At 47.7% G+C, this 16,854-nt stretch overlaps 1 protein-coding gene across 1 annotated transcript in view; it reads right to left on the reverse strand.

Annotated features, from left to right (window-relative positions):
• Positions 1–7,907: 7,907 nt before the first annotated feature.
• Positions 7,908–16,854, reverse strand: part of TOR3A (torsin family 3 member A) — a 192,717-nt gene continuing 183,770 nt past the window's right edge. The window contains exon 6 of the mRNA XM_069642460.1: positions 7,908–11,845. Coding sequence (XP_069498561.1) covers positions 11,601–11,845 — 245 coding nt within the window. The 3' untranslated portion in view covers positions 7,908–11,600. The remainder of the gene's footprint in view (positions 11,846–16,854) is intronic.

A 16,854-nucleotide genomic window follows, 5' to 3' on the forward strand; every position in this document is an offset into this window, starting at 1 on the left:
CTCGCTCTGGAGTTGGAAAAAGATTTAACCTTAGTTTTTAAAAACAGGCTCCTGTGGATTGGACAGGGAAGCTGGGTCATATACTTTGGTAAGGTTCCCAGACTTCTTTCTAAAGAGGGATATCTCTTCTGCAATGTGTACTTAATTATCTTTTGTTCATTCTTAATTGAACGTGTTTGAAATAGTTTCTTCTTGACTAGCCCCATGCTTAATCCATGTATCTTGTCGTCACCGTACATATCTTTAATGACTGCTTCACATTCAAGACCTAAGTCATTTAATTCGGGGCCTTACCTTCTCGCATAAGCCTTGACAGATCCGACAGCAGAGCCTGGAGCAGCCTGAAATATTCATATGTAAAGAGCTCGCTTGTTCCAGAAAATGAGATCCTCCCTGGAGAATATCCCCAGATTATGCCTAATGACGTGTACAGATATCAGGAGATTCTAAACCCTTGCCCACAACCTATCCTTCAGTGCATTAATCCATTCACAATCACCAGTAGGGTCTATTTGCAAACGATAGAGAACACAATGTGTAACTTTAATTTTCATTAGCAATTCTGTAATCTGAGTGTTCATAGGCATTTCTTTCCTTTAAATAATGTGGCAATAAGACCCGAGGCGGTGGGCCAATACCACCCCAGGTAATGCCCAGGGCCGTAGTTATAGGCCCGAGCGTAGCGAGGGCCTTAACGAAGTCCCCGGGCATTACCTGCGGCGGTATTGGCCCGCCACCGGGGGTCTTATTGCCATTAGTACCCTGGCCCATTGGGTCGGGGTGCTAATGGAATTTTTTTCTGCTCCGAAACAGAAATAAAAACCCACAAAAAAGGCAAAAAAATGGCCGCCGCCATGGAAAGGAAAAACATACTCCGTTTTCCCTTTCCATGGCAGCCATCGGGAGCGGACACGCTGGGAACAGAAGTGTTCTCAGCGCGTTCGCTTCCAAGACCAGAAGAAAAAAGAAGGTAAGTGGGCCTGGGAGGGCGGAAGGGAGGGGAAGAGGAGGAAGAAAATAATTTTTTTTAAAACATACCGCGGTCTCCGGGAGGGGACAATGGAAGCCTCCAGCCGTGTGGAGGCTTGGAGCGGGGATGGCCCCGCTCCGAGTCTCCACACGGCTGGAGGTTTCCATCGTCCCCCGCCGGAGACCGCGGGATAGAAGGTAAGTGGGGTGGTAGGAGGGAGAAGGGAAGACAGGTTTGGGAAAAAAAAAATCTTACCTGAGTCCCCGGCGGGGGACGAAGGAAGCCTCCAGCCATGGGGAGGCTCGGAGCGGGGATTGCCCAGTTTCGAGCCTCCTCATTGGCTGAGGGGCTGCCACGCCCCTTGCTGGGAACAGAGTAGCCGGCACGCACGTCATGGACGGGAATACTGTGTGGTATGGCTCACAAATGAGCCAATCACCACACAGTATTCCTGTTCAGCCGCACGTGCCGGGTACTAATTTTAATAATGTCATTGTTTCTATTACAATTACGAATATGGAAGCCAAGGTAACGTAATTCGTTCACCAGCTCGAGCTTGATTTTGTTAAGTGTCCAGATAAAGATCCATTAATCGTTGGCTTAAAATTTATTATTTTTGATTTCGAATGTTTATCTTAAGGTTGTTTGCTCTTAGGTAGCTGTCAAATCTAGTTACAGAGCTTTGCAGGCTTATCAGAGTTTTGTTCAATAAAATGATATTGTCAGCACAGGCCGACCAGAAACTCCTCAACTTTGGAGTATACAACGCTTTAGTATAAAGATCTCCTTCGAGTCCAACTGATATACGTTAAAAAGGGTGGCTGCTAGCATGCACCCCTGCCTAAGGCATGCATCAGTGGGGATTTCATAAATATAATGTTAAAGACCCCTCTTGTCCCCCACACTGCAGTTTGCCCAAAGCCGTTGTTGGTTAACTTAATCAAAAGCCATGGATCGATCTAAACTGGCCATAAAAATATGGGATTTCGTTGAACCCGCCGTTCCTTGACATGAGGTGTATATCAATGCCTATTCAACATTTATGGATAATTTGGGCCTAAAAATAAATACCAAGAAATCCACAGTAATGGCATGCGTAGGTAGAAAACGTCCGGTGCCCATGAAACTTATGCTCTGTGCAGGGGAAATTATGCCCAGAGTTAAGGCTTTTGACTATCTTGGAATTAGTTTTTCAGAGGCCTTAAATGGCAGGGACCATGTGGCCAAACAATCTGTTAAGATGACCCAAAAGATAGGGGGAATCTTTAGATTTATGCCAAAGTGTAGGGGCCAGCCTTTGCATGTGATTCTAAAGATCTATGGCACTCAAAGTGTGGCATCCACTATGTATGGCGCAGCCATTTGGGGCTTCCAGAATGTGGCGGAAATCCAGAGTAAAGAGAGCAAATTCTTCAAAAACCTGCTAGGGCTCCCGACCAGTGTCTCTGGAATAGCCATCCACAGAGAACTGGGTATGGAGTTTTGGGAGGACCAGTGGGCGCTGGCCCCTCTTTTACTCTGGGTTCGGTTGTGGGCCAATAAGCATGCTTCTCTTTGTCATTTTATTATACGCACTGTGCTGGGTAAAGTTGGCTGGAAAAAAATCCCCTGGCTTGCTTATGTCTCTTCAACTTTGGGTGAAGTTCCGCCTGCCTCACTTATAGAGCGAGGGGGCAGTATACAAAGCAACGCTGGGAGATATTGCAGTAACAAAAAGAATCTTGTCAGAGTATGGCCACAAATCTGGCCAATTTCACACTAGCATTAGCAGGCTTACTGGAATACAACCATATCTGATATGGAGCCTGTTTAAAAAGGATAGGTGGCTGATTACGAGGGCACGGTTTGATTGCCTTCGGTTTCAAGGAAACACTTACAAGTGGAAGGGTTTTCCCGATTCAGCGGGTTTCCCGGTTTGTGGCCATTTTCGAGAGGACCTTCCTCATTTGCTGTTCTTCTGTATAGGGTATGTTGACATACGGAAAATGACCTTGATTCCTGCCCTCAAGAAGACAGCGATTCGTTCACACAGGGCTGCACTTGTGTTTCGTTTGAGTGCCGAAACAGTTTTTACAGCGTGGGCTCTTTTGAGGTTCTTGAAAAGAGCGATGTACTTCAGAAATAGTTTACTGAAACTGCAAGATGGTGAAAGCTAGTGTTATGAAGTATAATATTATCGGTAATGGGACAAATGTTTGAGTATTGCTTTCTGCCTGATCCTACTATCTAACTTTTAATGTAGCCACTGTATAGGAAATCATTTGATAGCTAATTTTACTTGTTTGTTGTCTTTTGAAATGTCCACAGATTTTTATCTTTTTATGAAATTGTAATTCGGATATGTGTATTAATGTGTATTTTTGTCGTTTAATGGATTTTTTTACACATCCGAATAAACTTGTTTGATTGATTGTATTACAAGCCATTCACTGCCATACTCAGCCCCTTTCTAACGCTGAATTGGCATTCAGAGAGGTGACGCATAGTGGAAGCCGATGCTACTAGATCAACAAGAACAAAACAAGCCAAGACTTTACTTTCCACGTCGAGCAAAGTGATGGGGCTATATCTGTTAGGATCGAGTCTATGATGGAAGTATCCCAAGATTTAGGTCTTATCTGGGTAAGAATAACCTTCTCAAAAAGAACAGTTAACATTTTAGCCCAGGTAACCGGTTCTGTCTTGGATTAAGTTACATAGCCCGTCAGGTCCTGGGTTGGTGGGTTTCCGATAAATGTCTTCCTCAAATATAATTTCCCGACTAACTTCATTTTAGTGTCAATTCCCTAGATCTCGTCTACGGTTTGAATCCTTGGTGGATTGGAATATACTTTAAAAAAACTGCTGAGAGGACTTCTCAGCAGAAATTTACTCATGCACAAGAGAGGTTTACGGAAATTCTCCTTAGTAATGATTTTCCAAAATGAGGCTGGTTTGCCACTTATGGTACTTAACGTGTTTTGGCTATCCCTGATACACTTATTTTGTTTATGCCCCTTAAGCCAATTTTTACTTTTAGTCTTAATTTTAATTCTTAAATTGTGCATCTTAGTACCCAGGGCAATTTCCTGTCTTTCAATATCTCTTACTTTCCTTCTTTCTTTTTTTTTATTCGCAATTTGATCATGAAATTTGTTTCTCTGCTCATGGTAAATTGTCAGACTTACTCTAACACCCACTTTCATAAATCCATCCGCCCATCCTGCCGCAGTTACACTGAAACTTGTTTCCCTTTGATTTCTGAGACGCTTGTCTGGTGCCGCCACACGGTGACTATTTTAGTTATCTTCTTGACATGTTTGGGGGACCAAATTATTGCTTTTCGATGGTCTTTATTCATGTATTCGTAGGAGCGTGTTGTTAATAATAAATGGCAATCTTAAGAAAAGTATTGAGTAATTGCTCTTATTGTGAATTATTTCAATCACTTCACACTTTACCAAAATCAATCCTAGATCTTTCACCGTCTCTGAGCCATATATAATATTCCCTATTATCTTGCCTCATGGAGTGGTAAGTTGTAACAAAACCTCAGGAAATCCTCCCCGATTTCTTCCCTCATGTTCTCTATCCTCAAATCTGCTTTCCTCATGGCATCCGGCTATACGCTTCCATCCAGGAGCCGTACCCTATGTAGGTTTTCGACTATTGAAATCCCCCGCTAATAGAACATTTGGTGAGTGACCTTCTATAAAACATTCCAACATTACTTCAGCAATTTCATGAATCAAATCTCTTTCACCCAAATTCAAATAATTATTATAAATGTTGATGATTAAAAGGTAATTTGGGTTATCCTCGTTCAACCATTGACAAGCAACTCCCGTCACGATTTGTATTACAGTGATCTTTATCTTTAAGGCCTTATAAATTGCACATATCAAGCCACTAGAACAAACGGCATTTAGAGTTGCAGCACCCTGATGTGAGGTTACTCCCTCGGACTGGGTGTGCTCCTTTGATGCCTTTGCCCAGGGCAGCTTCCTATTGTGCTGATGTCTCTGGCAGAGGGTGTTACCTGCCCTTAAAGAAGATCAAAGAAGAGGCCTGGCCATTCAGGTTCTTGTCCTGTCATTTGGCAGGCTCAGCCTGTCTGGCCAGATTACACATTAGTTTCCACAGTGGAGCTGGCTCGCATCAACTGACACATGTGTGATATGAAATTGAGTGTGGCTGCAATGATCATAAGTAGTGCCATGACAGAAGGTAGTGCCAGAAACACTTGTGTACATGTGCGTTATAAATGCCACGTCATATCATATCATACCATGCACTATGCCTTGACTCAGGCATGGATTTATTCTTAGAGTTTATCCTGCCACCATCATGAAGTACGTATCATCAACATAGGTTTGGTACAGAGGTGCATATCTTAATGCAGCTCCTGCGCTGCAGCGCCTTGGCTGACACAGCAGCTGTTAAATGGGCAGGCAATCTGTGACCTTTGAACCGCCTCTTTGCCACTGGTAGGGCAGGTGCTGTAAATCAGAATTCCGATGTAGCAGGGCACACACACACAGTGTGCTTTTGGCACGGAGTTTATGAAGCAGGAATCTGATCAGCATATCATCCTTTCAGAGATGGAATTACATGTATCATTTTATTAATTAATACAAATCAAAAAAGCGAGGGTTTTCACACCCTTGCCAGATGGCAATTGATGACAAAGAGAGGCAGTGTTCAGGGCATCCAGACTCATTCACTGTGGGTTACATTAGAAATGGGTAGTGTTCAAGACAACAGAGTTCTTTCAGGAATCCTTGGCTTGGATTCATCAGCTGAAGGGTCCATTAGGACAGTGTTCAGGAAAGTAGTTTTCAAGGGACGCATGGGCTCATCAGCTGTGAGACATGTGAAAACCAGCCAGTGTTTACAACAGCGGAGTGCTCGTAGGGAAAAGGTGCCATTGGCTGCAGGCTATAGATGAGTCAGGTAGTGTTGAGAACATAGGCACGTGTGACGTGAGCAAACAAGGGCATTCCTCCATGGAGGGGGTTTGGAGGGACTGATAATATTGAGTAAAGCAAACGGGGCACAGATGCAAGCAGTGCTCACAGGTACTTAGGACTCATCATTAGTTGGGGTAAGGCAAACGTGGGGATCAGACAAGCCGAGTGCACGCACTGCGGAGGGGTGGGAGATGTAGCAGAGTGTGCACAGAGGCAATCAGTGATCAAAGGTAATTAGGACTCATCAGCAGTCGGAGTAAGGCAAATATGTTGAGATCAGAGAAGCAGAGTACACACACTGGGGAGGGGGTGGGAGAGGCAGCAGAGTGTGCCCAGAGGCAAGCAGTGCTCACGGGTTATTAGGACTCATCAGCAGCTGGTGTAAGGGAAACATGTGGAGATGAGAGAAGCAGAGTACACGCACTGGGAAGGGGGTGAGAGGGGCAGCCGAGTGTGCACAGAGGCAGACACTGCTCACAGGTTATTAGGACTCATCAGCAGCTGTGGTAAGGGAAACGTGGAGATGAGAGAAGTAGAGTACACACACTGGGAAGGGGATGAGAGGGGCAGCCGAGTGTGCACAGAGGCAGACACTGCTCATGGGTTGTTAGGACTCATCAGCAGCTGTGGTAAGGGAAACGTGGAGATGAGAGAAGCAGAGTACGCGCACTGGGAAGGGGATGAGAGGGACAGCCGAGTGTGCACGGAGGCAGACACTGCTCACGGGTTATTAGGACTCACCAGCAGCTGTGGTGAAGGAAACATGTGGAGATGAGAGAAGCAGAGTACACGCACTGGGAAGGGGATGAGAGGGGCAGCTGAGGGTGCACAGAGGCAGACACTGCTCACAGGTTATTAGGACTCATCAGCAGCTGTGGTAAGGGAAACATGTGGAGATGAGAGAAGCAGAGTACACGCACTGGGAAGGGGGTGAGAGGAGCAGCCGAGTGTGCACGGAGGCAGACACTGCTCACGGGTTATTAGGACTCATCAGCAGCTGTGGTAAGGGAAACATGTGGAGATGAGAGAAGCAGAGTACACACACTGGGAAGGGGATGAGAGGGGCAGCCGAGTGTGCACGGAGGCAGACACTTCTCACGGGTTATTAGGACTCATCAGCAGCTGTGGTAAGGGAAACATGTGGAGATGAGAGAAGCAGAGTACACGCACTGGGAAGGGGGTGAGAGGAGCAGCCGAGTGTGCACGGAGACAGACACTGCTCACGGGTTATTAGGACTCATCAGCAGCTGTGGTAAGGGAAACATGTGGAGATGAGAGAAGCAGAGTACACGCACTGGGAAGGGGATAAGAGGGGCAGCCGAGTATGCACTGAGGCAGACCACTGCTCACTGGTTATTAGGACTCATCAACAGCTCTGGTAAGGCAAACATGGAGATGCGAGAAGCAGAGTACACGCACTGGGAAGGGGAGGAGAGGGGCAGCCGAGTGTGCACGGAGGCAGACACTGCTCACGGGTTATTAGGACTCATCAGCAGCTGTGGTAAGGGAAACATGTGGAGATGAGAGAAGCAGAGTACACGCACTGGGAAGGGGATGAGAGGGGCAGCCGAGTGTGCACGGAGGCAGACACTGCTCACCGGTTATTAGGACTCATCAGCAGCTGTGGTAAGGGAAACGTGGAGATGAGAGAAGCAGAGTACACGCACTGGGAAGGGGAGGAGAGGGACAGCCGAGTGTGCACGGAGGCAGACACTGCTCACGGGTTATTAGGATTCATCAGCAGCTGTGGTAAGGGATACACGGAGATCAACCACCCGTTAAGGGATCGGGGCGTGACTGAATAATCGTGTGGAGATTCGTATGAACCCAATTGGTCCGGGGTGCATTCCGCCCTCTGATACCCCACCCCCAGGCCCCCTCCTCCATTGAGGAACAGTCTGGATTGCAGAAGGTCAGAGGGGAGAGTCCCTCGCCACCAATCAGCAGGGCACTGACCTTTCACTTTGAGAACAAATGACTGCAAGAGATTAGTTACAAAAATAAACTTTAATCTGAACATTTCCATTTGAAACGTGATACAGTCAAGTCGGGCACACACGCGTCACCCCTCCCCATCCCCTCCCCCGCCTGCTGTACCCATGTGAAGCGTGACTCAGAAAACCCAAAACCTGGACAAACGCATCCCGGGAAACGCGACAGGGTGTGGCGAGGGGAGGGTGAGTCAGGGCCTCCACACCACACCGAGTTGCGAGGCCTAACAAGGGAGACACGGTGATGCCTGCAGGCAGTGCCTTAAGTGGCACCACAAAATGAGCCGGGGCTCATCAAGGGGGCGTGGCCTAACGGCGGGGGTCCAACTGGCCAGTTGGGCCACGCCCCCCTGACGAGCCTCGGCTCAATAGCTACTGGCACCCCTGCCAGGTAGCCTTTTGTGGAGATCAGCACCCTCTCCCCCTTGGGGAGAGGGTGCTGATCTCTACATTTATTTTCTATAGGCTAACCTGGCAGGGGATAGCGCCTCGCCTATTCAGCCTTAATAGTGGCGCTGCCCCTCGCCAGCTGGGGAGGGGCAGCGTCACCATTAAGGCTGAAAGGGTGAGGCCACTGGAAGCAGAGGCCTTTTCCTAAAGAATGAAACTCCCGGGAATCCGCGGGAATTTCATTATTTAGAAAGCGAGGCCTCTGCTTCCAGCGGCCTCACGTTTTCTCCATAATGGTGGCGCTGGCCCACGTGCATCTCTTGCTCAAAGGGATGCCTCGTAGGTGCGGCGCCACCATTATGGCGGAAAGGCATTTTTTCTGAAGCCTGAAGCTCTCGCACACGAGCGAGAGCTTCAGGCTGTAGAAAAAAATGCCTTTTCGTGTAAAAAATGCCTTTTCGTGTAGTGGCTGGAGCTGCCAGGGGAGACTAGTGGGCCCCGACAGGGCCCCGCCTCAAAACGAAATTTCGGAGCCTGCCAGGGCCCACTTAAAGCCCTGCCTGCAGGGTGTCATGCGGTGGTGGTGGTGGCGATGCCATCATGAGTGCATGCTCACCACACGCAGAAAAGCCATGCACGATGCAGCCCGGCATGCCACCGATAGTGCCCACGTATAGGTGGCGAGTGTGGTGGGCCAAGGGGGTGTGATCACCACACGGAGTTGTAGGGTGTGGAGCGTCAGGACGTGCTCATCGGTGGATAAGTGTAGACGTAGTCTCCGCATGCCGGGTGGTGAGATGCTGTGGTGAGACAGAACACGGCGACGGCAACGCGCGGCGAGGCAATGTGTAGCAGGATAGGTGAGTGAGGGTGTGCTTACCTTTGCAGACTAGTGGTACAGGCTGTCAGGAGGCAGGGTGTGATGTAGGGTGTGGTGTTCTGAGGCAGGCAGTGCTTTGGGAGTGATGCCTCACTGCACGCAGAGTTGCGGGGTTACTACATGCAAGCTGTGGGAAGCTTAGTGGTGCAGTGTGTGTCAGTGCTTTAAGTGGGCCGGGGCCTGCCGGGGCTGGGCCACGGCAGTCTCCAAAAAGTGAGACTGAGCCGGGGCCCTACGGTCCCAGCACTTGACGGTGGGTCATTGTCCCGCCACGGCCGCAGCCGCGATGGGAGATGAGACCTCCGTCATCAAGACACGCAGCTGTGACTGACAGAGGTGCAGGGGAGTAACAGCTTCGCTCAAACTCGTTTGTGTGAAGCTGTGGCTGGCAGGCCCTTGTGTTAGCATTGCTCGGGAAACGTACATCGTCCCCACCATTAACACCCTTTTGTCTCCACTCCCTGTTGTGCCTTTTACAGTGTAGGGCTGACAGTAACAATCACAACAGGTGTGCAGACAAAAGGGTGTTAATGGTTGACCCATTAACCCCATATTCTAGACCTGGTCTACCTCTGTGGGTTGAAGGCCTAGTCCTTCAGCAGTGCATGGTGTATGCCTGGTCTGCCTATGTAGAGTACTCTAGACCCGGTCTGCCACTGTGGGGTATAGGCCTAGTCAGGCATAGTGTATGCCTGATCTGCCGCTGTAGAGTACTCTAGGCCCGATCTGCCACTGTGGGTTGAAGGCCTAGTCTGTCAGCAGTGCATGGTGTATGCCTGGTCTGCCTATGTAGAGTACTCTAGACCCGGTCTTCCACTGTGGATTGAAGGCCTAGTCTGTCAGCAGTGTATGGTTATGCCTGATCTGTTGGTGTAGAGTACTGTAGGTCCTGCCCCTGTGGGGTATAGGCCTAGTCACGCATAGTGTATGCCTGATCTGCTGCTGTAGAGTACTCTAGACCTGGTCTGCCACTGTGGGTTGAAGGCCTAGTCTGTCAGCAGTGTATGGTTATGCCTGATCTGTTGGTGTAGAGTACTCTAGGTCCTGCCCCTGTGGGGTATAGGCCTAGTCACGCATAGTGTATGCCTGATCTGCTGCTGTAGAGTACTCTAGACCTGGTCTGCCACTGTGGGTTGAAGGCCTAGTCTGTCAGCAGTGCATGGTGTATGCCTGATCTGCCTCTGTAGAGTACTCTAGACCCGGTCTGCCACTGTGGGTTGAAGGCCTAGTCTGTCAGCAGTGCATGGTGTATGCCTGGTCTGCCTATGTAGAGTACTCTAGACCCGGTCTGCCACTGTGCATGGTGTCAGGTTGTGCGCAGCACTGATCTTTTGCCTTTTCATGGAGGTATGTTTAGTGTTCAGGAACAGTGACTCTACAGGGACCCCTGGGTGTCTTGTCATGTCATGGAGGAACTACTGAGATTTGTAAACGTAAAAGTGACTCTCAGTTGACCTTTCCCCCCGTGGGGGGCTGTTTCAACTTGAGCACTATTCGATGCGATGTAACATTGACCCTGCAGTGCTCCCCAGAAGGCCTTCCCCTCTAGAGTGGCCACAGGGGCCCCGTTTAGGCTCTTGGAATAGTCCCTGTGCCTTGTGCCCATGACCCCGTGGTTCCAAGAGCAGAGTTTTGTGCTTGGGCCCCTCCGATGCTCTGTAACAGTCACCCTGCAGCCGCGGTCCCCTGGGGGCCTCGCCCTCTATAGAGGCCCTAGTGGCGCCCTTTTTGGCTCTTGGAGTATCCCCTGTGACCTGATGCTGTGATTGCAAGAGTAGAGCTTTGATCTTGCGACCCTTCGCTGCTCCGTAACAGTGACCCTGCAGTGCTCCCCAGAAGGCCATCCCCCCGTAACAGGGACCCTGCAGTGCTCCCCAGAAGACCTTCCCCTCTAGAGTGGCCCCAGGGGGCCCCTTTTTGGCTCTTGGAGCATTCCTTGTGTTTGTTAGCCATGACCCTGTGGTTCGAAGAGCAGAACTGTGGGTTTGGGCCCCTTTGATGCTCTGTAACAGTGACCCTGCAGCGCTCTCCTGGGGGCCTCCCCCTCTAGATTGGCCCGAGGGGGCCCCTTTTTTGCTCTTGGAGTATCCCCTGTGACTTGAACCTGTGGTCTCAAGAGCAGAGTTTTGGGCTTGGGCCCCTTCGATGCTCTGTAACAGTGACCCTGCAGCACTCCCTTGGGGGCCTCCACCCTCTAGAGTGGCCCCAGGGGCCCCTTTTTTGCTCTTGGAGTATCCCCTGTGGCTTGTCCCAGTGGCCGCAAGAGCAGAGCTTTGAGCTTTGGCCCCTTCGATGCTCTGCACAGTGACTCTGGAGTGGTCACGAGAGAAGCACAGTTCCTTGTCCTCATGGGGGAAGCACAGTTCTCTTGAGCAGTGACTCCTCAGGGGCCACCGGGGGGCCCCGCCCTGGTGCACTCTTCACAAGTAGTTGATCCGCTGCGAGACAGACTTGCAGCCACTGGCGGAGAAGAGCTTCTCCTCTTTCGGTACAAAGATCATCATGCGGGCCACCTGGTCCAGGGTGGCCTGTGTGTGTGGGAGACCCCGTGCCAGGAAGGCGTCTCGTGCACACAACTTCACGTGTTTGTACTCGAGGGGCAGGAAAGGCACCAGGGCATCGATGAGATCCTCGGCCTGGAGGCGGCTGTGCACAAAGTCGTCATCTGCAGGCACACAAAAGACAAGATGGCATCACTGAGAGTCTGGCAGAGTAGCAAGAAAATACAGCTCTAGTGTTTTATTAATGTAACTTTACTTTTCAACGGAATGTTGTATACCTTCCATTTCCACACTTTAACATCAGTCCCAAAGAGTCAACGAAAGAAAAAAAAGAGAAAAAGGAAAAGCAACAAAACAAATCCTCCTCAATTAGATCAAGATAACTCCTTAGCTGACAGCTTCTCAGGCTAGCCGTGCTTCATTGCGACTGTCTCATAACTCTCCTTTACCTCTATAGATTCTATTTCATAAAAAATCAAGCCCAAGAAGTTCACTAGAGCAATAGTTAAGGAAGTCCTCTCTCCCGACAGGAGAGAAGACCACCAGTCATCTGGGGTCTATGTTTCTAATTCTACAAACAAGCCCCCAGCACGCTTGTTCTTGGATGAGGAAGTGCCTTACAGAAAAGAACCAGGTGCTTTAAGGTCTCTTTCTCTTACTTCCGTTTACATAGTCTGCACCCGGTGAGTCTCTTAGGCCCTTTATCTCCAAGGCATAAAATAAGCAGTGTTGCACAGCAATTTGCTATGCAATTCTGTCAGTTTGCTAATCAAATGGACATTTGTGTATCAAAGATAACTATTTAAGTTGCCCTGTTCAATGAAAGCACCGCTCGCCCTGCTTTTCTATCTTGCCCTCTGTGATCTCTTCCCGCTCTTCTCCCCCTAATAATGTCATGAAGCAAAGCGACTCGATTACAACTAGAGGATTGAAGGGCAACATCAGTAGACAGGCCCATTCACAGGTTAGTGCAGAAATACCCATCAGTCCTTTTCAAAGATATAATTGAATTATACTTGATTTATTTCATTAAAACATTATTTATCTCTATTAAATTCATAGAACCAAAAATGTAGCCAGATATCTATACCGGAAGAAGGGCTAATGAGCCCGAAACACGTAGTAGCTGATAGGTGGACGTCTAGTCCTCACAGACTTGTATAACTCCTATCAAGATATCAGGATGTTTATTGTTTAATATATGAACACTATTGAACAATCAAATGTACAGACAATAGAACCTATTCAATTTGAATGTTACAGTGAAATTCATTCATCAATTGGGTACAGAGTTATGTTATATATTGCCATGTATTTTGAAAATTGATTGAATAACCAATTTGGTAAAAAAAATATGTATTTTTGTGTTACCTTTATGGACAGCATATATATAAAAACTTTTTACAAAAAAACAAATCCATGTGGTGAATATTTAAGAATTCAAAACCACTTGATAGTTGCAGTGAGTGCCCTTGTTTGTATCTCGTTTCTTTGAGCTGCCCACTTTTTTCTCATTCTCTATATCCGGTAGCACAGATTCAACAAGGAGCACCTGGAAAGATAATCATTTAATGAGCTAAGTGTCGTATCAATTGCTAAAACCCCTATTTGAAATTGAGTGCACCTCTACACCTTTCTAACATTCTATATAATAACCCAGTTGCTTTATACCAGGTACCCTGAAATTGAGATGACCAGAAACTACAATATTCCATTTAGTTTGCCCAGTTCTCTGCCTGCTACACAATCCATGCTGCTTAGTGTCTTTCTCTTCTCTTACATTATGATTACACAAAGCGAACTAGATGCTTACGCAAAGTAGTGATTAATAGTGCCATCCAGTCTGTACATCGACAGGTCTACTGCAATACCAGACACTGCAGTTAGCCTCCAGAGTTTGCTTTACTTTAACATTATATATTGCCATCTGCAGGAGAGAGCTGGCCATACTGTTTTCAGAGCATTTCTATCATATCTATTTATTTGAGTCAACCTTTTACATATTATAGACACTCAACTGTGGCTTGCATAGTCAAGTACATTTTATGACGGGCCAGTAGCATTTTCAGGAGATGTTTGAAACTTTTATTTAACATTTACTTTGTTTGCAGTAAAGGTCAAACAAAAGTTTCACTGTGCATGGCTGGCCTCTGGGTGGCAGCAGTGTGGTGCCAAACAAAGCGGGTTTGAAGTGACATGCGCCATTGTACACAAATCACACATTAAATGTGTTATCCTCCGTTGCTATGGGTTGAGTGCATTTCTCTTAGGTTGAATAGGGAAACTATGTTATCCGACCTGCAGGTCTAGCTGAATTTTAAAGAATTTGCAAGGCCTGACTTCTCTACTAATGTCTTATTTCTGCGGTACACAAAATGCTGTATTGTTGCTCATTTCATGTCTTGGGTGTAAATAATGTCTGGTGACATTAATAATATTAGTATAAAATTGCTAATCAAATGGGTCTGTTTGCTCATCAAAAATGCTCAGGCGAAAACTTATGAATCTTAATACGTGACTAGGAGATCTTTAGAAGTATTTAGGGAGAACGTTTTAAGGGCCCCATTATTACTCCCTCTTGTAAGCATATTTTAGCTTTGCTCGCTTTTTCATGCGTCAGGATTCAGTCCTGGCGCCAGATTTTTGTTTTCACAGAATCGGGATTAGAGGCAAGTTGTTCTTCTTTTGTTGTTACGTGGTCCAGTAACAACCTCTCCCCATTCCTCAAGGCCACCTTCTCCACCTCCCGCTAGAGCTTTTTTTCAGCATCCTGTATCTTCTTATCCGGTCTGTTGTTACTATTTTCCAAGTTACGTGTGCTTGGAGTGAGATTAGGCCCAGCTCTTGCCTTATTACCGGCATCAGAACACACTTTGGTAGTTGTAGCACATTTTTCTAGTAAATGCTTTCCGAAGACTCCCAAACTCTCCCGGGTAGGCCAGGAAGGCTTGCCCTCCATACGCTGCTATAGATACAACTTTTGATTTGTAAAATGTCCAAGAAGGGATGACAGAGAATTTTCCACATTTCTTTTGGATCAACCTTCCTTGTGCTGTCAATGATTTCAATGTGTTCCTCAGCATAACGTTTTGTGGGAGGTCTCTAAGTGTGTTGTTTACACATCCACCCAAGTACACCATAGACCAGTGGTCTTCAAACTTTTTTGGCCTGGGCCTCCCCTGAGCAAAGTTTGGGCAGGCCGGGCCCCCCCAAAAGTGCCAGATGGACTGTATGTAGAAATCGCTATGAACTTTCGCGTGCCGTCTCCCAGTACAGACCCTGGGCTCTCCCCCACCCTGCTCCCACCACTATTACAGTGCTGCCGCCCATCCTGCTCCCACCACAGTCCCATAACACAAGCATACACACATCCATACACATAGATAAATAAAAAATAAATCGCCATAAACGTACCTTCTGCAGGGTCCTGCGCGTGGTTGCTAAAATGCCCCGCTCCAGGATGCTCTGCCCGTATGTGCGAGGAGGCGCAGGAGCACCCCCTTGCACATACATACATGCAGTGCCCCAGCCAGCATTTCCAATGAGCTATGCAAGGCTAGCGAAGCAAAACACCCCCAGCGTGGCATGGCTCAGTGATCATGTGCGGCTTAGGAACTGAACTGTCAAAGGCAAACCGAGTTTCCCTTTGACAGTTCAGCCAGCCCAGGATCACTCCCTCAGCTGGAAAAATCAGCGGAGAGAGTGCTCAGTGTTTCACTGGGCTGGCTCCTTGGCTCCTCCATAATGGGTGAGGTGGCCAGTGGGTGGACGCCCCCTCACCCATTAAGGATGAGCGGCAGGCTTGGACTGGCCTAAAGGGCAATAGGGCGATGACCGTACTAAAAATGCAAAATGCTAGTGTAGGCCAGTCAAAACGGGCCACTTTTTTGGCCAATGTGGCCCAGTTTGAGGAGTTACTTCACTATGCAGCTAGTAGTTTTGACCATTGGTGCTGAATAAATATTCTTTAAATATCACAATTTGTTTACATTTGAACACCCCCTTGGGTACTATTCAAACAGTCTGTGACTAAAGGACTGAATATTTGTATTTGTATTTATTTATTTAAAGCGCGCAGCCTTGCCCTGAGGCATCTGGGCGCGTGGTTTCAAGCGAGTGGTTACAAGCAGGCATAGTAAGTTACAGCATTGGCGTAGTCATAGTCAGGATAATACATTGGCGTAGTCATAGTCATGAATAATACAAGAGGCATAAAGCATAGCTTAAAACACAGTACAGGATACAGGAAATGGAGTATAGCTTAAAACGCCGTACAGGATACAGGAAATGGAGCATAGCTTAAAACACAGTACAGGATACAGGAAATGGTGTATAGCTTAAAACGCCGTACAGGATACAGGAAATGGAGCTGAAGCTGGAGTAGGAAAGAAATGAAGAGGGTGCGGAGTGGTTGGGGTTCAAGTAGTTGGGTACAGGCCTATGTAGAGGGTGTAGTGGGCTCATCAAGCTAGTGGAGCCAGAGTTTGGTTTTGTTTTTGAAGGAGACAAACGTAGCTTCTGTTCTGAGTGTGGCGGGGGTAGTGTTCCAGAGTTTAGATGCAAGAACTGGGAAACTTGAGCCCCCAGCAGACTGCAGCTTAAATCTGGGTATAGAGAGAGTGTTAACATAGGCTGCTCTCAGAGGTCTGCTTGAGACATGCTGCGAGAAGCGGCTAGTCATGTAAGCTGGCGCCAGGTTGTTCTGAGCCTTGTAGGTTAAGGCTAAGGTTTTGAGGGATATTCGCTGCTCGACGGGGAGCCAGTGAAGGCTACGTCTGATGTCTGAGATGTGAGATCTTCTAGGGGTTTTGAGGGCTGCCCTTATGGCGTTGTTTTGTGCAACTTGTAACTTGTCAATGTTTTTTTGACTGGTCCCTAGGTAGAGAGTAGGTTGCAGTAGTCTATTTTAGCCAATATTAATGTTCTAGCTAGGATTAAGCAGCTTTCTGAATTCAAGAAGGGTCTGCAGGCTGTGATAAGTTTGCAGGTATATGCAGATGCCGACGCTGCGCTAAATTTGTCTAGTTAGGGAAAGAGTTGCGTCCAAGTAGATGCCCAAGGTTTTTGCTGTGTTCGACACGTTGATGACGTTACCATCTATGGTGAAAGCTTTGTATGTTGGATTTAGTTTGGCCAATTTGGAGTGCGAACCAAGGATAAGTAACTCAGTTTT

This window comes from Ambystoma mexicanum, chromosome 1q, assembly GCF_040938575.1.
Source record: "Ambystoma mexicanum isolate Mex_15411 chromosome 1q, UKY_AmexF1_1, whole genome shotgun sequence".
In the NCBI taxonomy this organism is placed as follows: domain Eukaryota; kingdom Metazoa; phylum Chordata; class Amphibia; order Caudata; family Ambystomatidae; genus Ambystoma; species Ambystoma mexicanum.